The 22827-nt window shown below is 39.7% G+C and overlaps 2 protein-coding genes across 2 annotated transcripts; both read left to right on the top strand.

Annotated features, from left to right (window-relative positions):
* The first annotated feature begins 2019 nt into the window (after nt 1–2019).
* Nucleotides 2020–9482, top strand: LOC140852092 (uncharacterized). Its single transcript, XM_073244876.1, is given in 2 exon segments — nt 2020–2329; nt 9314–9482. Coding segments are annotated over 2 exon segments (237 nt in total). The 5' UTR covers nt 2020–2161; the 3' UTR covers nt 9383–9482.
* A 9502-nt stretch (nt 9483–18984) lies between these two features.
* On the top strand, nt 18985–21262 carry LOC105052871 (AT-hook motif nuclear-localized protein 16-like). The gene is made up of 2 exons (XM_073244870.1): nt 18985–19345; nt 19507–21262. Exon 2 carries the CDS (start codon nt 19746–19748, stop codon nt 20673–20675), a length of 930 nt encoding a protein of 309 aa, XP_073100971.1. The 5' UTR covers nt 18985–19345; nt 19507–19745; the 3' UTR covers nt 20676–21262.
* Nucleotides 21263–22827: the final 1565 nt, after the last annotated feature.

Here is a 22827-nt window from a genome sequence, read left to right as displayed (position 1 = left end):
ACATAAATCCTATTGTATCCAAACAGGGCATGAGCGTATTCTTTTGCTTATATTGGACCCAGCATATACATTAATTGTCATGGTAGGTGGATGATTTTGAAGGACAAATGATTTATATTTGATGGAAAGAATAATAAGAAGAGCAGCTAAACTTGGTTCATCATACCAAGCTGGGCAAGATTAAAGTGGTCTTAGAAACTGCACGGAAACTGAACATGGAAGGAAACAACCGAAAAAGGCATTTGCATAAAGATGAAACTTTTCATAAATACCTATTTATTTTCATATATCTCTTCATGTTCCAATATTTCACTAGTCTCCAATAACATACATCAACATGTAGCAAGGGGTATTAAGTGACCCGGCATCCCCTTTGCTTCCGGTGAGTGCCAGAACCGGGCGGGGCAGGCAAGTGTTCCTTATTCTTCGGCTTGAGCCCCGTATGCTTTTGATAGAAATTCTTTAAGCACCACACGTGGTGCAGCAAAAATAATGTATAGACTATCCAATCATATTGGATCATATAATATAATTAATAATAAAATAGATATTTAATATCATATAATTTTTTTTTAAATTTCTTTTTGATGAAAACATTCTTTCTCTCCATAGATTAGAAAGAGCAGTATTATTATTTTTTGATATTTTTTATAATTTTCTATAAATATATATAATATTTTAAATAATATATATAATTTTTTATATCTTTATATAATATTTTGAACAATATATATAGCTTCCTGATATTTTATATAATTTTTTATAAATATATATGATATTTTAAATAATATATATGATTTTTTATATCTGTATATGATATCCTATTGATTGTTATAACAAACAGCCTGTTGATTGTTATAACTAACAGAAAGTCATATACGGTATTAGAAAATTATATATATTATCTACAAAGTCATATAAGATATCAGAAAGTCTTAATTAGAGCAGATCATGAGCACGACTTCGGGCCTAAACTCTGTTCATTTTTAATCGGACTTCGGATCAGGCCTATGTAAAATTTGACATTCTCTAGATCCAAGTACAGCCTATGATCAGATCTAGTCATAATAAATAACAGAATATAAGAAGTCATATATATTGTTCAAGATATCATATATATTCATAGAAAATCATATATAATATTCATAATGTCATATATATTGACAGTAAATCATATAAGGCATCAGAAAACTATATACATTATTTAGGATGTCATATATATTTATAAAAGGTTATATATATTATTTAAGATATAAACTAATATAATATATAAAAGGAAGGATCATGTTGGTGATCTTTTGATAAGTGACATTCTGAATATTTGACAAGTGACATTCTGAGTGTTTAGCATGATTTATTATCATTTAATAAGAAGGATCAGATTGGTGATCTTTTGACAAGTGATATATTTGAGTGTTTGACAAGTGACATTCTGAATGTTTAATATTATTTATTATAATTTAATAAAAAATTTATATTAATAATTAAAAAAATATTTATTAATTATTTTCAATATTAAACTAATTAATTAGTTTCAATTATTATTTTATTTAATTTTAATAAAATATATAATTTTTCTTTCATATACTTCCATCTCTTTTTTGTTACCCTATACACCGCATGGATTTTAATATTTAGTATTTATTCATAGAAAGCCATATAAGGTATGAAGAAGCTGTATATATTATTCAGGATACCATATAAAAATATAAGAAGTCATATATATTATTTAAAATATTATATATATTAATAAAAAATATATAAAATATTAAAAAATAATAATAATATTTATTTTTTTATTTTATAAAAAATTATTTTTATTAAAATAAATTTGAAAAAAAAAAATATAACATTAAATATCTATCCTATTGATTGTGCTACGTGGATCAATCTGTTGTCGCTGTGGATACGAAGGAACTCTATTTAGTTATCAAAAAAAAAAAAAAAAAAAACTCTATTTTCAGTGGTGACCGATACCTGCTGTCGTAGCCCCAGAGCCCGACCTGAAGCCGGACCGGGACACGTCCTGCCCTCCTTGCGGGCCAGAGAAGCCCCTGTTTGGATTTCGGAGGAACCCAAAACCCTAGCTAGAGGTCGCTCCCAGGAGTTCAAATCCCAGAGCGAGAATCCACATCACCCCGAAACCATCCCAAAAGATCTCATGGCCAGCAGCGAGTGGAGGAGAAATCTGGGGAACGTGCGGTCCTTCGTGGGGAACGCCATGGGGGGACTACGAGGGGGGAGCAACCTGGCCTCGTGGGCGGTGGCGGGGACACTCGCCTACTTCCTCTGGGTCAAGCCCGCCAGCAAGTCCAAGAAGGAGCAGTAGGTAATCTTTCTCATGGCTTGCCCTTCTTTCTAATCTTTCCTTTCTTTGAATTTTACCGGGTTAATGTTTTATTTCGATCTTTTGGTCGCTAATTTTTGGGAGTTTTATTGATAGGCGATGTGATGGTGAAAATTATTAATTCAAGAAAGCTCAAGATTCAGTTAAAAATCAAATTTTCATAAGTAGGTCTTCTTAGAACGCAAATATGAGATATAATGAGATTTCCTGCTCTTTCCAACCTCCAAGATAATCACTTTCTAGGATGATTGGTATTTCCTTGCAGTTTCTGTTGGTCAACCCATTTTGATTGCACTGTTGTGGTTTTAGGGTTTTGATGACTTTTGTTATGAAATTTGTTTTTTTGATTATTGCTTGCCATTGCGATGATGGGAATTAGTAATTTGAAGTGGGGGGAGGGAGGGAGAGAGAGAGAGAGGCAATTCTTTTAATCATTTATCATGAATAGTTGGATCTTTGATATTGAAATGAACACGACGCAGGGCAACTATGATCAGATTCATCATGAAAACCACTTAATTTGCATTGACAGATTGTCTGTAATTCTTTTAATTTTTTTGCCACTGAAAAATCTGATAACTTGTAATTAGAAATATGACAGTTTCCTGCATCACAATGAAATCACGAGACTATTCAACACATCTAAGTAGCACATGTAGTTGTAAAACTAGCTTTTTTATACAAATATGAAACAACAAAGTTAGAACCGAAAATAAGCTGCAAGCATTCCAAGAGGACTTCTGGTGGCTATTTAGATAGTCTTACTAATGGCTGTACTAAAGTCTTAAGAGAAACAGAGTGGGGATTTTTGCCTTGGGACTTCCATCAGAAGTCTGGGAATTTTTGCTATTTGGTGAAGATGTGGAAATACTTATGCTTAGTTAAGTAAGTGCATATGTGGATGTTACATGTACAGCATCTGGTGTAATTTAGACAGAAATATTTCAATGAACCAGCCTCTAGGTGGACCTAAGCTTATTTGTGAGAAGAACATAGGATATGCTTGCAAAGAAAGGTGGTGTTTCACTTCTATAGCCTTAAGCAACTGACAAGGGTGTATTGTTAATTTCATAAGAACCAGTAGGAAGATAGCAAGCAGTACATTTTATGGTTTTCCAAAACGAACATTTACCAAGGTTGTTGCCATGAAGTTATTGCAATTGGCTGGAAAAGATAGGAAGTTAGACAAGGATTTGAAGTTTGAAAAGTACCACATACATAAATAAGTTTCCCTGCAATTGCAATGGATTTTGTGTTATGATCTCAGGTTCTAGGTGGCATTTGTGGCACTCTAGGCTATAATAGTTTACCTGATGATCGAGGACTCCTGCTTGTTGGTGGTTGTCCATGGTGACATTTTGATAGAATTTGGACTCTTGGATGAATTCTAGTTAACTATAACTTCTTCCAGTGCTAATACAGTCATTGTTGAGATGGTGATGAAATGAAGTTGTATGCCACCATGGTTCTGATATTTCCTTTCTCCAGTGATCCGACTCTTTTTTTTTACTTGGTTAGCTCTTATATAAACTTTTTCATTTCTGTATCAATCTTTCAACTTTACATTGCCACCCATCTTTATTGGTGGTTATAAACTATAAATGCACCTTTTTATTTCTAAACATGAAGAATGTGTGCCTTTTTGGTGCAAGAATCCCAAATTGTACATCATTCAGAAATATGCAAATTTCAGTGTTTTATTTGATGCTGTTAAGCTAAAGTGGAGAAGTTGGGTTTGTCAATAGGCTGAAATCTTGATCTTTTCTTCTGCTTGGGGGTGCCAAAGTTAAGTTTGGGCCATGTAGTGATAATTTAAGGCCACACCCTTTTCTCCCCATAATTATATATGGTAGATTTTTAAAGTATGATTTACTAGTAGGATGCTTTTATTTGAATTGTATCAACTCATTCTTAGTTCTTGTGCATCTAGAATAGAGTTGATGCTCATGATTGGATAGTCTTAGTAATGGCTCATCCTTGCCTTAGCTAACCAATGCAAGGAATAGTGTTGTAATATCTTCTTAAAAATTCTAGCTGCCGCCCTCTTTAAACAATAAAAAAGCTCTTTCTTATAAGTTTAGCATATGCTGGAGGGAGCATTCACTAATTGCTTTGTCAGTTCATGTAAACTCCAAGAGGTTGTCATAAATGATCGGTAGGCAAAAAATTGTGAGGATCAAGATTATTTATGAAGTGATCATGCTAAAATATCTTTCAGATCTTGGGCCTGGTTGCTTTTGTAACATTGAACTACCACTTTCCTAAGCTCGAGATTTCTTTAGTTTTTGCTTGATCAATGCTTAGATCTGGGAACTTGACTTCCAAGTTTCAAGTCAGCTGGGAGCTAGGAAGCATAGATACGGCAAAATGGCTGCCATACAAGTGTCGGATATGTATCCGTATCGTACCATACTGCGTATCCATATAGCAAAATGGCTGCTATATTTTTAAAAATTTGTCGTATTTCATATCCGTATCATACTGTACCCATGTCTCCCATATCATATCTGTGCTTCCTAGGCTGGGAGACCTTCAAGATCCTCATCCTGGATATAAACCCTGCTTCAACCAATCTGATCTTTCTACTATGGAAAAGTGCCCTTGCTCCCAGCAAACAAGTTTGACTGTCTACATTTTTAACACAGGGCCTTGGATTTAAGTTAACCAATTTGCCATCGTAGTTCTGGAATATGGAACCTTCACTACAAGGCAACAAAAATGAACTTCAAGTCTTTGAATTGGAACCAGATCTCTATTTAGCTATGCTGATATCTATGTTTTGAACCTAAACTTGATTTGCATATTTACAAACTTCATGGCTGTGCCTATAAAGTCAAAAAATGACTATGGAATCTCTAAACTTTGACCTGATAATTAATTGAGCAGTCTGTAAGAGAGAGTAAACTCAAAAGATACAACAAAAACTCCCAGAAGGGAGAAAAGATGGATTCCCTCCAAGCTATTCTAAAGAAATATGAAAGGGACTGCAAACATGTAATATTTATATATTTTTAAGTTTATAATCATGTTCTAGATTTATTTTCAGATGAATGTAAAATCCTCCCATATTTTAAAGCCACTTTTCCTATTGTTTATGTGCAGTACACAGTGTTTACCGATTTGTTTATAAGTTATCCAACAAAGTGATCCAGTTAATCTTTTCTCCTACTTGTTTAAGATTTTTCTCTCAAGAAAAAGAAATTAAGAAACATGCCTTTTAATTATTCAGCTGTTAGGATTTGACGCCTCGAGATTCAGCCCACATTGAGCCCACAGCGAGGTTCGCGGTGAAAAACGGAGTCCAACGAGACCAAGATCACTTGAATCGGAGTTCGGATGGAGGAGATACGAGCTTTTGAAGTCGGCACGAGAATCGATGCCGCGGAGGACCGCCGGCGGGCGGCAGAGGCGCGGCCGCAGGCGGCGGCGCGCGGGACGCGCGACCCAGGCCGGCACGGGATGCACGACCCAGGCCCAAGCCCGCGCGGGACGTGCGACCCAGGCCCAGGCCCACGCGGGACGCGCGACTCAGTCCTGCGCGGGACGTGCGACTCAGGCCCGCGGCCCCTTTGCCCTGGTCCACCGTGGACCGGGCGATCCACGGCGGGGCCTGTGGACCGTGTGGGCGTTGGGCCTGTGGACCGCGTGGGCGTTTCCCACGCGTTTCTCGCGGTCCACGGCACTATTCCGTGGACCGGAGCGCGATCTAAGGGCCCAGAGGGCTCTCGGTCTTGATCCGACGGTCTGAAACGTTGATTTGGCTTGTTTAGGACTCTTAAATCTAATCTAATTAGGTTTAAACCCTGTTTAACCCTTTAAAAGGGTCCTGTGACGAAACAGAGAGGCAGGTGTTCGGGTTTCTCGACGTATAGAGCCGTACGAACCCGATTGAAGAGAGAAAAAGGCGGACGTGCTGTGAGAGAAGGAGCAGGAGGCTCCTGGACAGCGGTCGTCAGGCACTTCAGGGGTTCAAGGGGGTTTTTAAGAGAGAGAGAGCTTTTGTGAGGGGAACTTCAGGTGAGAGAGAATTGGGTGTACAAGGATTGAGGGTGAGGTCTCCTCTTGTAAAATTTTTTTTTCATAGTGAAGTTTGTATGTCCCGTGGAGGCGAGCCCTTTTGTGGCTGATCCACGTATTTTGATTGTTTTTCTTTTTGTTTTGTTTCTTCTTTCTTCCTGCTGCATCGCGTAGTACTGAAAGGATCTTGGGAGGTGGTGTCCTGGCCAGACATCCATCCAACAAGTGGTATCAGAGCAAGGCGGTACAAGGATGCAGATTGCAGTGGTGGTGAGCAAGACTGAAGATGGAGAAAACATGAACAATCAAGATGAAAATCAACAAGTTCGATGGTAAGAGCAATTTCTCCTTGTGGCAGGCAAGGGTGAAGGACGTGCTCATCCAACAGGGGTTGATCGATGCTCTCTTGTGCGATGAGAAGCCGACCATCATGGAGGTGCAGGATTGGAAACGGCTACAGATGCAGGCGGTGAGTACCATCCGCATGTACCTGGCGGATGGCGGATGAGATGGTAATCCATGTGCTGAGCGAGACTTCCTCGACGATGCTGTGGTCGAAGCTCGAGGAGTTGTACATGGTGAAGTCTCTCACCAACACTCTTTTTCTCTGGAGGCAGTTTTACCAACTGCGGATGACTGAGGGACAGAGCGTGCAGGAGCATCTGAGCCACTTCCAGAAGATCCTCACCGACCTTCTCAGCGTTGGCGAGAACGTTGAGGAGAAGACCAGGGCGCTGGTTTTGCTGGTGTCGCTTCCCTCTTCGTACGAGTCCTTGGTGACTGCTCTTCTAGTGGGGAAGAGCACTATCAAGATGGACGAGGTCACCGCGGCGGTACTCCAGAACGAGGTTCTCAGGAGGGAGAACCTAGGTTCGAGCTCAGGTGGCGATAGCTCAGCTTTGGTGGCTTCTGGAGGTGCAGGAGGCGGTAGACGGAGCGATAGGAGATCGCAACGAGGGCAGTCTAAGTCCAGGAGGGACTTGAGCAAAACCAGGTGTTACCGGTGTGAGGAGTTGGGGCATCTAGCCAGAGATTGCCCTCAACTGAAAAATCGGACGGTGGCTGCTGTAGCGACGGCCGGCAGCGATTCAGATGGAGATGTCCTGGAGATATCTGACGAGGTATCTACTTCTTTCCAGTAGTGGATATTAGATTCTGCATGCCCCTATCATGTATGTTGCAGAGAGGAGTAGCTTGACTCCCTGGAGAACAGTGAGGGCACTGTATATCTGCCGGATGGATCGAGCTGTACGATCAGAGGCATTGGGACGGTCAGCTGGAGGACACATGATGGTGCAGTGAGGAGATTGGAGGAGGTCCGATACATACCCGATTTCAAGCGGAATCTTATCTCACTTAGCAGACTGGATTCGAGAGGCTACAGGACGGTAGCTGGTGGAGGAATCCTGATGGTGCTACGCGGCGATAGGATTGTGCTGGAGGGGAAGAAGGGGAGCAGAGGACATTATTACCTGGTAGGGAGCCCAGTGCGAGGTGGAGCATTGGGAGCCAGGTGGAGCCCAGAGCGAGGTGGAGGTCCACGAGGCGGATCGGGCACGAGACAGGAGACTCGGGAGGACGAGAGGCGACGTCGCAAGGTAAGATTCTTATTGCCGCAGGATGATGCCCCGAGCAGATCTCAGGTCAGGAGGAGCACAGCATACGATGGAGATGGGATCGAGCAGCCTAGCTCGACTCCCATGTTTGCCCATCCATGATTAGCAGGCGATTGCCCCAGGGCATGGGGGCGAGGAGATCCAGAAGCTCTCGGAGTTTGGAGGAGGTCGAATATCGAGTCGAGGTGGAGATTGTTAGGATTTGACGTCTCGAGATTCAGTCCACATTGAGCCTACAGCGAGGTTCGCGGTGAAAAACGGAGTCCAACGAGACCAAGATCACTTGAATCGGAGTTCGGATGGAGGAGATACGAGCTTTTGAAGTCGGCACGAGAATCGATGCGACGGAGGACTGTCGGTGACCGGCGGCGGGCGGCAGCGGCGTGGCCGCAGGCGGCGGCGGCGGCGCGCGGGACGCGCGACCCAGGCCGACGAGGGACGCGCGACCCAGGCCCGCGGCCCCTTTGCCCCGGTCCACCGTGGACCGGGCGGTCCACGGCGGGGCCTGTGGACCGCGTGGGCGTTTTTCACCCGTTTCTCGCGGTCCATGGCACTATTTCGTGGACCGGAACGCGATCTAAGGGCCCAGAGGGCTTCCGGTCTTGATCCGACGGTCTGGAACGTTGATTTGGCTTGTTTAGGACTCTTAAACCTAATCTAATTAGATTTAAACCCTGTTTAACCCTTTAAAAGGGTCCTGTGACGAAACAGAGAGGCAGGTATTCGGGTTTCTCGCCGTACAGAGCCGTACGAATCCGATTGAAGAGAGAGAGAGGCGGACGTGCTGTGAGAGAAGGAGCAGGAGGCTCCTGGACAGCGATCGTCAGGCACTTCAGGGGTTCAGGGGGGTTTCCAAGAGAGAGAGAGCTTTTGTGAGGGGAACTTCAGGTGAGAGAGAATTGGGTGTACAGGGGTTGAGGGTGAGGTCTCCTCTTGTACAATTTCTTTTTCATAGTGAAGTTTGCATGCCCCGTAGAGGCGAGCCCTTTTGTGGTTGATCCACGTATTTTGATTGTTTTTCTTTTTGTTTTGTTTCTTCTTTCTTCCTACTGCATCGCGTGGTACTAAAAGGATCTTGGGAGGTGGTGTCCTGGCCAGACATCCACCCAACATCAGCTGTCGATATTGGAAACTATTGTTTCTTGGGCTTGGATGCTTGAAATGTTTTGGTTTTGAAATTACTTAGTCTGATTCTTACAATTTATGCTGTTAACTTGAGGTGAAATTTCTCTTAAGGGTCTGATGGTTCCATAGGTTATGGTTCACTATTGATGCTAGTGTCAAGATGTCTATGATTTAAGTATTCATGCATTGGAAACTTTTTATGCTTTAGGAGAGGGCAGCTTTAGCTGCAGCCTCAGATCATTATCTTGAAAAAAGAAAGCCTATTCCTGATCCTTAGGCAGTATTTTTTGATCCTTCAAAATGGGAATAAGTTATTTTAAAGTAAGATTATATTAGTAATTTTGCTGGGAGGCTAATTTTATGGAACTGGTACATTGCAACAGGAAATTGGCTTGATATATGGGAAGACAAAGGAGGCCAAGAATCAGCTATTGGATTCATCTAAATTGCTGATTTGTTGGTTGAGTTTCTGCTTTTCTTGACATTGCTGTTCTTTATATATGTTTTTTTTCCCAGATGCATACTTCGCGTATGCTTAATCACTTTGTTTTCTTCTAACTAGTAACATCAATAAGACTTGTTGCTTAGACTCAAGTATTTTGATGACCTTTTGTTGTGCAAATGGGAGACCTTAATGTAGCACAAATATTCTACTCAATAATAAAAATGTAGCCCTGATATCTTGTAGATAAATGCATGACATGGTGCTTGTATCTTCTCAGCACATGCGGAGTACAAACATAAATTTTGTCCTATTTTGTATTTGAGCTAGGGTGCTCAATGCCCGCATTGTTCACTGTTTGATATGCCTGTTTTGGACTAGTGGTGATGATATAAGTACTTTGCAACTGTCTTCTGTTCATCTGCTACATAATGGTGGACATTAGATTTTGCTCCTTGGGTTGGTATCCTTATCATAATCAAGAAGGAACGAGCCCTAAGGGATGAGACAAAACTTGTCTCTAATTTCGGTATTAGCAGATGACCCACCATTTTATAGTTGTCCCAACTGCCTTAATCATTAATCCATCAGTTGTCTTGCTTCTCACTGTAATTAATAGCGTTTCGACAAGTGATAGCTCAACAACCATCTCCTAATGAATGATCGGATAACCCCAAAATGAGATCAGAGTCCATTGCTACAACCCTTTTTTTTCTACCCACTCCACCTGGACTCATGATCCTAAAGCATGTTTTGTATGCTGTGCTAGTTTGGTCAGGTTACATGACCCTCCAAAGATACCTCAGAGCATATCCTAGCTAGGTTTTGATCAAGACCAATTCATGGGTATCAAAGTCTACCCTTGAGGAATAGACAGATTCAATTTAAGAAACAAATATCTTTACAGGATTACATACCAGCGTAAACAATTAAACTTTTTCCTTCATCCAATTTTATACAATGATATTTCTTGGTAGAAGCAAACTTCTTTTTTCTACTTTATTTTTAAAATATATCTAAAATTTACAATAATGGCCACTAAAACAATTCGGAGGCATCAAAATATTTTTGTGAACTTAGACAATGATTAAGCATGATTATAATTTCTTCCCAACTATTTGAGGTTGGCTTTATGAATCCTTATTTGCCATAATAATAATAATAGAAGTTATTGTTTGTCTTGTACAAAGCCTTTGCAGGTTAGACTAGGGAGCTAACTTGGCATGGACAAAGCTCCCTTTCTTATATTAGGAAGTGGATTAGGGTGCCGGAGAACTAGCTTAAAATAAGAATGTGTATAAAGGACACATTAGGGAAAATAGTGTTTAGTTATAGGATAATTTTAGGAGGACAGCGTGTCAAGTGTCAAAAAAAAAAAATCTATGATCATGGTTCTAAGAATGGAGTGATGTTTAAGAAAAGAGCACATTTAATATAACTGAGATCTTGAGACTTAATGCCATATGAATGGTGATGGAGGGTTGTTTGGATTTGATGGGGCTTGATGAAAGGGAATAAAGAGAACAAAGGACACATCAAAAATTTGCCCTAGAATTCTTATCAGGCTAGCCGGCCTCTCAAGTGTAGTTTTCCTAAGTATCCTTGGAAAACTTTTTTTAAGTATGATGAAGGATGTAGGTCGATAGATGATATGAGAGAATTAGAATATGGTTTGGGGTGCATAGGACAAGGTCTAGTATCCTATTTAGGGAAAATCAACATAAATTTTCAGTAAACATGATAAAATTTGAAAAATATGTTTTTCTTCTGGGTGCAATTAGGCCAAAGTAGGATAAGAAACGATTCGGGTTGGGTTCGATCATGAATGGCGAGTTTTATGTAATGTTCTGATTAAGAACTCCAGAATTTTATTACAAAAGAAACTTAGAGAAAATTCATACTAAAAAGTAAATTAAAAATTAAAAAATCAAGATTTATAAGTGATCAGGGTAATTAAGAGATGGAAAATGGAAAGTTTTAGATCTTGGGATGTCTAAGAAGACATCTCGCCATCAACATATGAAGAGTTTATTCATTTGCAACAGCCAGTAGGTTTATATGCATGTGATTCTATAATTCTCAAAATACAAACAAAAAAAAAAAAAAAGAAAAAGGACATCCTTATACTAGTAAGTTGAGGAATAAAGAGGGGCTAAAGGAAAATAATAATAATTTAGATACGATACTATTCTTTGGACATGCCAACCCATTATTTGCCCATCCACCCTCGCTGATCAATTACTGACAATTGTTCATGCACAGAGAGGCAGCAACAATAATACGGGGGAGAAGGCTTTGTGCTTGATTGCTTGCCCATATTGATAAACTACAGTAAATGGCTATAATATTTATATCATCTAAAGTCCCACCTTTTGTAGGTGCCCAATCCTTAGTTCCCTTAGCTTGCATTGTATTAATAGTCTCCATAATTGACGGTTCAATAAATGTCTCCTCAAGGAGGATCAAGTAACCTAAAAGAGAGTAGGCATAATTCATAATCAAAAATAAGTAAAAAAATTATGGAGAAAAAAAATAAATTAGATGATTTAATTTGTTTCCTTCTCTTCTCTACTTTGGTCTCCTCTCTTTACGACTCCCACGTTCAAATCCAAAATTCCTTCCTCATAACCTTGTACCATTTTCATATTAAAAAATATGTAATTTACCTAAGATACATTATTGATAAATAAAGACGTAATTGAATTGAAGACTTACGTACTAGCTAATTTAAGATAAATAATTGAATTGAGGGGTCTCTGGCACAGCATAGTCACGTGACCACTGTCTTCCCACTCTAATAGGGTTTGGGTCCCGGTACTGACTTCGCACTCTACATGCCTATGGCCTTTCTCCCGGTAGACCAGCATGGTCACGTGACCACGGAGCCCACGACCCAACTTGCAGACCGAGCAACAAACTCGCCTGCCCCACAAGTGGTATCCACGTGGCACTTGATGACTCTAACCTATTATTTCACTCCACGTGTCACTGATGCCACCCACTAGCTAAGAGTAGCTGGCCTCCATGCTTTTGAGCCTTTCCATCCGAGCTGGGATTGGGCGCAAGATGCGTTGGACAGAGTTCAATACTGCTGAGTCAATATGCCAACACGTGTCTTTGGATTTGCTCTCCAAGCTGCCGCCTGTTTTTGAACGGAGAAAAACCTAAAAGCCTTCTCATCTGGTGAGGTTTGTTCACATGGTGTGGCTCATTAAACTAAAAGCCTCACCTAATTAAATTATGTATTTTATTTTTTTATTTCTCTGCTTTAAACTTTTAAAAGTAAGCATCTCGAGATAGAGCTACATTAGATCGTAGATTAAGACCAGCAATGGAAGAGGATGCAATCATTTCTAATCTCATGGATTAAAGTATAGATCTAGTTCGCTTTAAAAATATTAGGTATAGTGTTGAAGTCAGCTCGGTTAAAGTTATTGAAATTAAAGATCTTATCCGGATCAATGCAATTGATTAGATTGAGAAACACGACAAATATAAATAATTAAAAGCACATGAATTTTCACCGTCAATGACAACAAAGTGCGCTGCTCTGTCCATTAATAAATGCGCAACTTGCTCCTATGCTATAGTTGATAAATTAGTATATTGAAATGCTGTACTTGTGTCAAACTTGCTCATACTTCTTTTTATTTTGGTGGTTCCCCATATTAAAATATTTAATTTTGTTAACTATTTGCACATCTTTTACCGTTGTTAAATAATGTTTTCAAGGAATCCAATGGCAGCATAGGTTTAGAAGCCACCCTGTAAATGGCATTTAACCTGAAGTGGAAGTTTTAACTTTGGGTTACTATCAACATAGATATATCGTCCATTTGGCTATGCATGAATAACTTATAAATTTAAGGATTTTAAATTAAAATAATAGAATATTGAATGAGGATTTGATATATGAGATCTGGAGATTTGACTAAGCTGAAAATTGGTACATGATAGTCTTAATTGACCCCAAGAAGAGGTGGCAATTTCAAGACACCCTAACTAAAAATTAGTACATCTTAGTTTCATGCTCATTTTAGAGTGAAAAGGCAGTTTGATACTCCATTCCAACCTATGTATGTTCTTCACCCTCCAAATACCAGTGGTTAAAGCCAGCTGCATGATTTCATAGTGCTGCATGACCCCAATAGAATACCCTTAGCCTCTGACATGGAAAGCACCCTACTTTGGGTACAGTGCTAAATAGAGTGTAAAGAAATAGAACTCCAAAGCCTATGTTATGAAACCCATTGTGTTGGCTTCTTGCTGATTAAGATGACCATAAGATTTTGATCAAAAAGATGATCATAAGATGGTTTTTGGCAGAAAGCGCATCTACTGAAGTGCATGCATTACATACTAGCTAGCTTGTGATAGGGGATATAAAAAAAATCAGATAAATAAAAAAGAGTTGATACAAGAATTTTATTTTAACTTTTTTATAATTCATGAGTGAGTCTTTTTTAGCTTATAACTTGGGTTCCATGATTAATAGGATCTTGCTAGAACGAAGTTGGTAAATGCTTCATTTAGTTTTCTTCCACAGTCATGTGAAATCTTGTGCTTTGTGAAAGCAGTCCTAGTACACAAAAAATAAAAGGAAAACAGAACTCCCAACAGGTGGGCATAAAAAAAGGAAAGCATCTCTCGACAGTTTGCATAGAACTAATCCCCATTACTTTTTTTTCTCGAGAAAAGTTGTTAGGAGAGGCTTTAGCATCCATTAACTTAGCAAGCTTACTTTAGTGCTGGAACCAATGCCAAGGTTAAGCCTTTTATTTTTTATTTAGTTATTAGCCCATCAAGTATTAAAAAAACAGTGGTATTCTGTATGTCCTTAGTTTTGAAGTGTTCTTTGTTTCATTAATTTCTCCAAAAGCAACTTCCATATGATAAAACAAAGCACTTGCCTATGGTTTATAGAAGAGCTAAAAATATATTAAAAAGTAAACATTTTTTTTTGATGAGCATAAAAGAACTTGATATTATAGCGGAGATGTTTATATTAATCTACTGTGGATAATGTAGTTCTTGACCAGCTTAAGAATTAATAAAATGGATATTATAATTTTATTTTTCAAAGTGCTTCCGACATAAGAATTGAATTCTATTCTGATATTATATCTTAATAAAACTTAAAAGTGAAAGTTTAAGAGTTAATAGAATAAAAGATTAGTTAGTACAGGTGCCTTTCTATTTTTAACATCATTTCCAAACCAGAGCATATAATGATTGCAAAGGAATATAAAATATGTATAACTAATTTAAAAGATTGTAGCTTGGTTTCAAAAGAATAAGTATTGTGACTTGGTGAAAGAGCAATCAAAGTGTTGGTTACATTCTATTAAAATTACAAGTTAGGAACTTGTATATGGATCTAAGCATTGATTCTTTTTGACACTGTCGCCCTTGCATTTTTTGCCACACCCTGTTGATTTCTTTCTTGCTATTAAAATATCCTGTCAGGCAACAAAAACTATAAATGTTGAAAGTATAAAAAGATAATACATTAATTTAGACATATCAGGCATGGCTTCAGTTTAAGCATAATTATTTAGGTTCTACAGAGCAACCATTGTAATTAACATAAGCCAAGTTAACTGACATAAAAGTCAACCATATTTTTATACCCTAGGTATTAAAGCATCCCATATGATATCAATCTAAGAAAAGAATATCTTTAAGAATAATATATTCATCAAAATAGTTAAAAACCTTGCTTGACTCAATGAGATACAATGGTATTCCTCAGTGGATGAGAGACTTCATTTTCTTCTGCAGTTTTCTGAAATAGATCTAAAATTTAAAATAATGGCCACTTCAACGGTTTGGAAGTATTTAATTATGCTTAGAAATTTAGTTAATGAAATATCATTATTTTTCAAAAAAAAAAGTCATTATTTGAAGCATTCAACTAAATAAATTCTCATTCAGAACTCTGTATGAGATTTGAAGGGAGGGAAAAGCAAGTTCTTGATTTCATGAACAGAGTATTGAGCATATTATTGTATTGCCTGTTATGTTTCGTTATAACAATCATGATATTATTTCAAATAAATTAAGCAAAAAGGCTGGATTGGCAAAACAGCAATTTTTATTCTATGTTCATAGTAGATAGCAATTATGGCAGGATTTGGTATTTATGAATGATAGCTTTCTTTTCTTTACGGAATGATACAAGCAAGATCTACTGGAGATCATTGGAATCCTGAATTGTGATGAAGATAGGAGTTAAACTCATGTTGGTGGTACCAAACTCCCAGTAATTCTTGATGCATGTTATTGAACCCTCTTGCTCCTGCTTGCCGTCCAAGCCAAGGAACAAATCAGAGTATGATAGACACGTTTCGATCTGTGACAACTCATGTTGCAAAGTGCATGGTGTTTCATGTTTGAGAGGATCCAAGGGATCCCTTGGGGAGCACGGCCCGGGGAGTCTGGGCCTCCTCCCCACCCGGCCAGTAGGGGTCGGAAGAGAGAGAGAGAGAGAGAGATAAGGTTGACCAAGTCCCGACGACGCCCCCGACCGCCCTCCACGTGTCTGACAGTTCTACGGCCAGGAATACCGCCATCCATCCTTGACGTGTTGACCGCACGTGACGGATCCACCACGCAAGGCGGCAACCGGCCCTTAACCCAACTATCGGTGACCAGACCACCTTTGGGTCGGACCCACTAAGGGTATTTTGGTCATTCTGTCCATAGCACAATTCTGATGGGTGATCCGTGCGCCTGTTCCTGTGGGTCCGAGCACAAAAAACTGGGTTCCTTTTGACTTTGTTTGTGGTGTATATAATCTACGATGGGAGCCATAATTTGGCAAGGGGGGCTGCTCGGCAATGGGACATGACCCAAAGAAGGAAAAATTTTGATGGACAGGTCTCAATCACAGCCATGCAACTGATGGATCCCACCACAGCCCATGCTGATGGTGGGGTAGTAACTCTACCTGTTTTACTGTATCCAGGTTTTTGATTGATTAGACCCAGAGAATAGTTCAAAGATCAGAGGTGTCTTATTAAGTCTTATTATTGGGACTACATGGTTAGGTGTATTAGGTGACGCTGCAATTCGAGTTAATTTTATTGGAGAAAAAGAAAGCACAACAATAATACGGTCCATTTTTCTATCAAATCTATCTATATAAAAAAATATAAATTTAGATATATATATATATATTCATATCCATATCTATATTTATATAGATATTTATAACTGTATGCATCAAATAAAAAATAAATATAAATATGGATAGATCTTATCGTATTTGGGTATCCAAGTCTATTTATAATTCTATATTTAATATTATGTAGTATTCAAAGACTTTAAGAAAAATAATTATATTAATATTTTGTTGGCTTTATTTGCTTTCTATTCTAAATATATGATCATAAAGTTTAAATATCTCATTAATATCTATATTTATATTTATATTTTTAATATCTAATATATATCTGTATCTATTTAAAATAAATATAAATATAAATTTTTATATATGATTAATATCTATTGTTGCTGCAAGACGCTGGAGATGAAGTCAGTATTTAATCGAGTTGGAGATTTAAGGGTTGTGTCGATATGGACCGCGAACGAAACCTGCAAAGTAAATCTTAAAACTATGGAGTGCCTTCCGATGCTTAAGTCAGCAGAGGCCTTGAGAATAAATGATAGAAATGAAAAATAAAAAGTAAGAAATGAAAGTTTGAGAGTAGAGAAAAGTAGAGGGAACTCTAATTCTTCAATGAAAAAATTATCAGAGTTTTGTTTCTATAGATTTTGACTTATTTTTTGGAGATGACTTACTTTTTGTAGAGCACTCTATCTTCCTTTATACAGAAGGAGCTCGCTTAAGCCTCAAGAAAAATTTATTAGGCCATTAGAGATCCGTTAGATTGTTAGGCTGTTGTAACAGAATGGTCGACTATGCAGGGATCGTGGGACAGCTGTCCATATGGCAAATAAGCTGGAATACAACTGGAAGATAGTTACGGTTGAGTTGAATAATAGCTATCAGATAATCATCCGTAGGTGTGGTGGTACGTCGGTAACAGACTGATATGAAATAGCTGACATCAATAATTATTTGGACTAAGCGTTATGCCTTTAGTGTCAATAATCAAATCAGCCAATAACCCAAATAAGATAATAGAGATCGGAAACAAATCAAGATGAGCATTAAGCTTATAAGCAATTATGGATTAAGCCGATTAACAGATAATATTAAAAAAATAGATCGGTCTTGAGCCGATATAATCCGAAAAAATATTTATCTCAAATAACAGCCTGCTACTATGTGTCCAAATAATGATGAAGTCAGATAATATGCACCAACATCTGTATCTGCATCCTATTTTATTAACTATAAATAAATATGAATATGGATATATTGATGCCCAATCTTTATTCAATTCATTTTCCGTTGCAACTACTTCGCAAACACTATAATCCAAGTTAGCTGCTTGTATTGTATGTTGATGTGCATATAAGATATTCTTGCAAACTTATTTTAACGTCTCGTTTTTAACATAATTCAACTATCACGTGGATTGACTTTGATCTTGCCAATCTAAGTCTAAAGTAGAAATGCAGTAGTGGCTAATAAAGTATTATACTAGTCGAAACTTCAAAGATTGACGTGAAATATGAGCTTTCGATGTCATGTAAACAAGCATCATAACATGGCATAATTCAACTTAATCGTTGCCTCCTATTGAGAACCAACAGAGAGGTTCTTAGTGATTGCAGACTTATGATATTGCCTCATAAGGAGATTAATTCATCCATTATACTCGGAGACTTATATTGTACACATATAATTAATGTTCACGTGCCAAAAAGATAGTAGTCGAGGGATAAGCAATAACATACATATATATGTGTGTGTATATATATATATATAAAAGGAACACTCCTACTAAATGTTACATGCAGCGATTCAATCAAGATGTTGCAATATATCCCTGATATAGAACAGCATATTTACAGATTAGCTTCGCTTTTGAAGATTGCAACAGGAGAAAACAAACACAATACAGAGAAAATAATTTTTCAATTGAAACTCATATTATCAGAAATAATATAATCTTTACCATATTTTTCATTGGCGGTAATTATGAGTGGACGATGGCATATCAAACCAGATGAGGCTACACTGGCCTATTTCGTAGAAAAAGACAAAATTGCCCACATGATTGGTCAAGCGCCCTACCCCAGTCCTAACCAGGCCTGAGAGCCACAGTAAAGCACACATCCCCCTCGTTGGTCCCCCTAGAATTGCTTCATCCAGCCCCTATATTTAAGACAGACAACACCAACAACTCATATAATATCCCATGCACCTGTTAAAATAACACCTTAAGTCCTTATTATATGTAGTGGCGTACAATATGGTACTCACAAAGACCACATTATTTATATAAGCTTCCGGCATGCTTGCATACTCTTAGCACACAGATACAGTTTCTGTGGTGTTTCTTTATTGTCTCTCTCCCCAATAGCGTATGCCATTTTAATATTATACCATTTCACACTTTCCACCGTCTCCCTCGGTCCCTCCCATTCGGAACTCCCTTCAAACCCAATCTCTCTCTCTCTCTCTCCCGAAGAAAATAGCAAAGGAAAGGCTGGGGACTTCATGGTTGCGATGGTCTCTTCTCCCCTGCCAAGATTTGCTCATGAGTTGATGCTGTCCTTCAAATATACGAGGAAAGGAGCAAGGTTTTATTGGTGTTTGGTTCTCTGACGCTAGACTCACCTCAGATTTCTATTATTCTTCTTCTTTCGGAGAGGATATATATGGTGAGAAAAGGCTTTCTCTACTGGTATTGGAGCTTTGATTGGATTTGTTTTATTGTCACTATATATCAGAATAGGGATAGCAAAAGGTGGCAGAGAACTCGCGAGCTGGTTTTAGCAAAAAAATAGTGTTTTGGATTCTAAATCGTCTAGTTTGGATGCAGTGCTTGAATTGATGGAGAAGAGACGGCTACAGAAGAACTCAAGCTCTCCTTAATACAGTATAGAGACAGGGGAAGAAGAAAAGTCTCGCCTTTTGTATTGGAAGCCACTAAAGGTGAGATTTTTAACAGACGAGCGAGATTGGAAGCACTTCTCGAGCTCGAAAGATTAGTAGAAGAGGAGAAGAAGAAGAGAGGAAAAGCTGGCAAGCAAGTGGTGGGAGAGAGTAGATGTGTCGGCGATGGCCGGAATGGACTCCGGCGGCGGCGGAGGTTCATCTCGCTACCTCCAGCACCTCCTCCGCCCACCCCCACCGCCACCGCCGCCCTCAACTCACGTCCCGCCGGAGCAGTCCAAGCCCTCCCCGGAGAAGAACATGAAGTCCTCACCTGAAGAGGGCGGCGGCGAGCAGCCTTCCACCTCCGCCGCCGCAGAGGCGGGTGGCGGAGGAGCGGTAGGCCCCGTCCGCCGCCCCCGCGGCCGGCCGCCGGGGTCGAAGAACAAGCCGAAGCCCCCTATCATCGTGACCCGCGACAGCCCCAACGCCCTCCGCTCCCACGTCCTCGAGGTCTCTGGCGGCGCCGATGTCGTCGAGTGCGTCTCCGAGTACGCCCGCCGCCGGGGGCGCGGGGTGTGCGTCCTCAGCGGCGGCGGCGCCGTCGCCAACGTCGCCCTCCGCCAGCCCGGGGCGTCTCCGCCGGGGAGCGTGGTGGCTACCCTCCGTGGTCGCTTCGAGATCCTCTCTCTCACCGGCACCGTCCTCCCGCCACCGGCGCCACCGGGGGCCAGTGGACTCACCGTCTTCCTCGCCGGCGGGCAGGGGCAAGTTGTCGGGGGGAGCGTGGTGGGGCCGCTGGTGGCGGCCGGGCCGGTCGTGCTGATGGCGGCGTCATTCGCTAACGCGGTGTATGAGCGGCTGCCGATCGAGGGGGAGGAGGAGGCGGCGCCGCCACCGGCGGTGCAGGGACAGCAGCCATCGGCATCTCAGTCTCAGTCTTCCGGCGTTACGGGCGGTGGCGGTGGCGAGGGTGGTGGATGTGGGGCCGGCGGCGGCGGCGGTGGCAGCGGCGTTTCTTTCTATAATTTGGGTGCAAACATGGGGAATTATCAGTTTCCCAGTGATGCGTATGGATGGGGTGGTGGTGGTGGTGGAGTTAGACCACCCTTCTGATAATTCCAAGCTCAATTTCTACTAGTACTACTATTATCAATTACTACTACCAGCATAAGTTTCTCTCATTGAAAAGAAGAAGCTCTTTTCTTTTATTGTTGCTCTCTCATCAAGAAGGAGAAGAAGGTGATGCATATGGATAGATGTAATGATGCAATTTGGTTGTTGGATTGATACTTTTGGTGGTAATTGGAGTTCGTACTTAGTGAAGGTTTTCTAAGGTGGTGCCATTAGGCCACCTTTGTGGTTACATTGGAGGTTTTGGAAGTGGAAGAGCGACAAACGGAGCATTTTGATATGGGGTTTGTTAATAAAAAAATGGGATTTTGAGTAGCTAAACTTGGATTTTGCTTTGAAGGAGAGAAGAAAAGTGGGTGGTAGAGGAATGGAAGAAGGAAATGGAGTGATCAGCTTGGAGGAATGGGATTCACAGGCTTCCAAAGGTCAGTAGATTCAAGGTTCGTGTACACGAGCATCATTTTGCATTCCCTCTCTTCTCCTTTCTTATCTCCTTTGTCTCTACCTAGCTCAGCTTTGTGATGTAATGGAGTATGTAGATCTGATGTAGAAAGATGTACTTATTCCCATTCCATGTCTTATGTCTCTCAATGCATGAATTTTCCTATCAAACACTATATCTATGTCTACAAGCCATGCTCATTCCTCGACCGGCCACTGACTGGAATTACGGTTTTTATTACTACAAGGCTCTTCAAGAGATTTTATCATGTTAAGTCTTTTGAAGAGAGAGAGAGAGAGAGAGATTTCAACTTTCGTTGCATGTGAGTTGGTTGGTGGTCTTTTGCTTGTGTTTTGGTTTTGCTTCAATTTGAGCTCAGAGACAAGTACTAGTGTTGGCAGTGGGGCACCTGAAAAGCCTGCTGCTTTAAGCCCCTGGCCGAACCCTAGTTTTTGATGGGAGGTCGGGGAAAAAAGGCAGCAAGTGACTGCAGTGTTCTGACCGGTTCTGTCAAATTTCCCATTTACTGGCCAGAGGGTTAAATGAAAAGAAGGGAGCAGTTAACTTGTCATTTACTGAGGGAGGGGAGGGGAACTGACCATAAGATATTAACAGCTGGGTGCTAGATTCTCAGCATCTGCTTCAATCTTTTCCCAAGTACAATTCTAGAGAGACTGGATTTCTACCGCAGTCCCCAAGCAGCAGTATGGAAGAAACCCACGCTTTCTGAATCATCATGGTTGCAACTTTGGTACCTTTAGCCTTTCGAAATCAAACATATATAGACTGCTCTCTCTCTCTCTCTCTCTCGCACGCACGCACGCACGCACAAACGCACTTTAGTTTAGCTTTTAAACTAAATCATGTACCTAGATGGGGATGTATATGTTTTAGTACACCATGATATGCATATTGCTTTCTGTGAAAACATAGTGACTAGCTGTAGTGAGAACTGATGTGGCTTATGCTTTTGTTATCAAGTGTTCCATCGGAACTTTTAAGAAAATGATCATAATGGCAAATATGTCCGCACATTGTTTTGTATGTCTGGTTTTCTCGAGCTATCTTCATGTATATTTTGTTCAGTTTTGAACTGAAATTTAAATTACATTTAAGCTGGCAACGAAATCGTCATGCATGTATTCTATTGTTCATGCACGCACCTTGAGTCTGTACTATTTTTGTCGGGATATGTACCTTTACTTTTATCTAGTTATTATTCTTCTAGCACCTTTCAGCTTTTCTACCCAATCACTGAGTTTTCCATCTTCTGAATCTGCTAATTAAGTTAAATTTTCAAACAAAAAAAAAATCTTCTGAGTGTGGTATTTTTTATTATTATTATTTTTTTTTAAGGTAGGAAAAGAGGTGGTATCTTGATGAACACATTTTTTTTTTTCAAAAAAGAAAAAAAACAGTGCATGTCTTAAATCCAACGCTTTAACACTGTTTCATAAGAATATTTCCTGAAGGGCACCACTATAACATTGTGGCAAAAATCTTGGGACAGCAAATCAATTCTCTGAATGCCTAATTTCCAAATTAAAAAGTGTAATATGTTGTCCAAAGATTCATGATTATCAACACAATTCAGCTTAGTAGTCGATCTTCACATTCAAAATTTGGATATGTGGGATTATATGATTGAAATTTATTTTGTGACTTTTTGTAGTTTCATATAGAGACTACAAA

This window comes from Elaeis guineensis, chromosome 10 (genome assembly GCF_000442705.2).
Source record: "Elaeis guineensis isolate ETL-2024a chromosome 10, EG11, whole genome shotgun sequence".
NCBI lineage: Eukaryota > Viridiplantae > Streptophyta > Magnoliopsida > Arecales > Arecaceae > Elaeis > Elaeis guineensis.
Note: the sequence above shows the minus strand (reverse complement) of the source record. Positions and strands in the feature narration are given on the sequence as shown.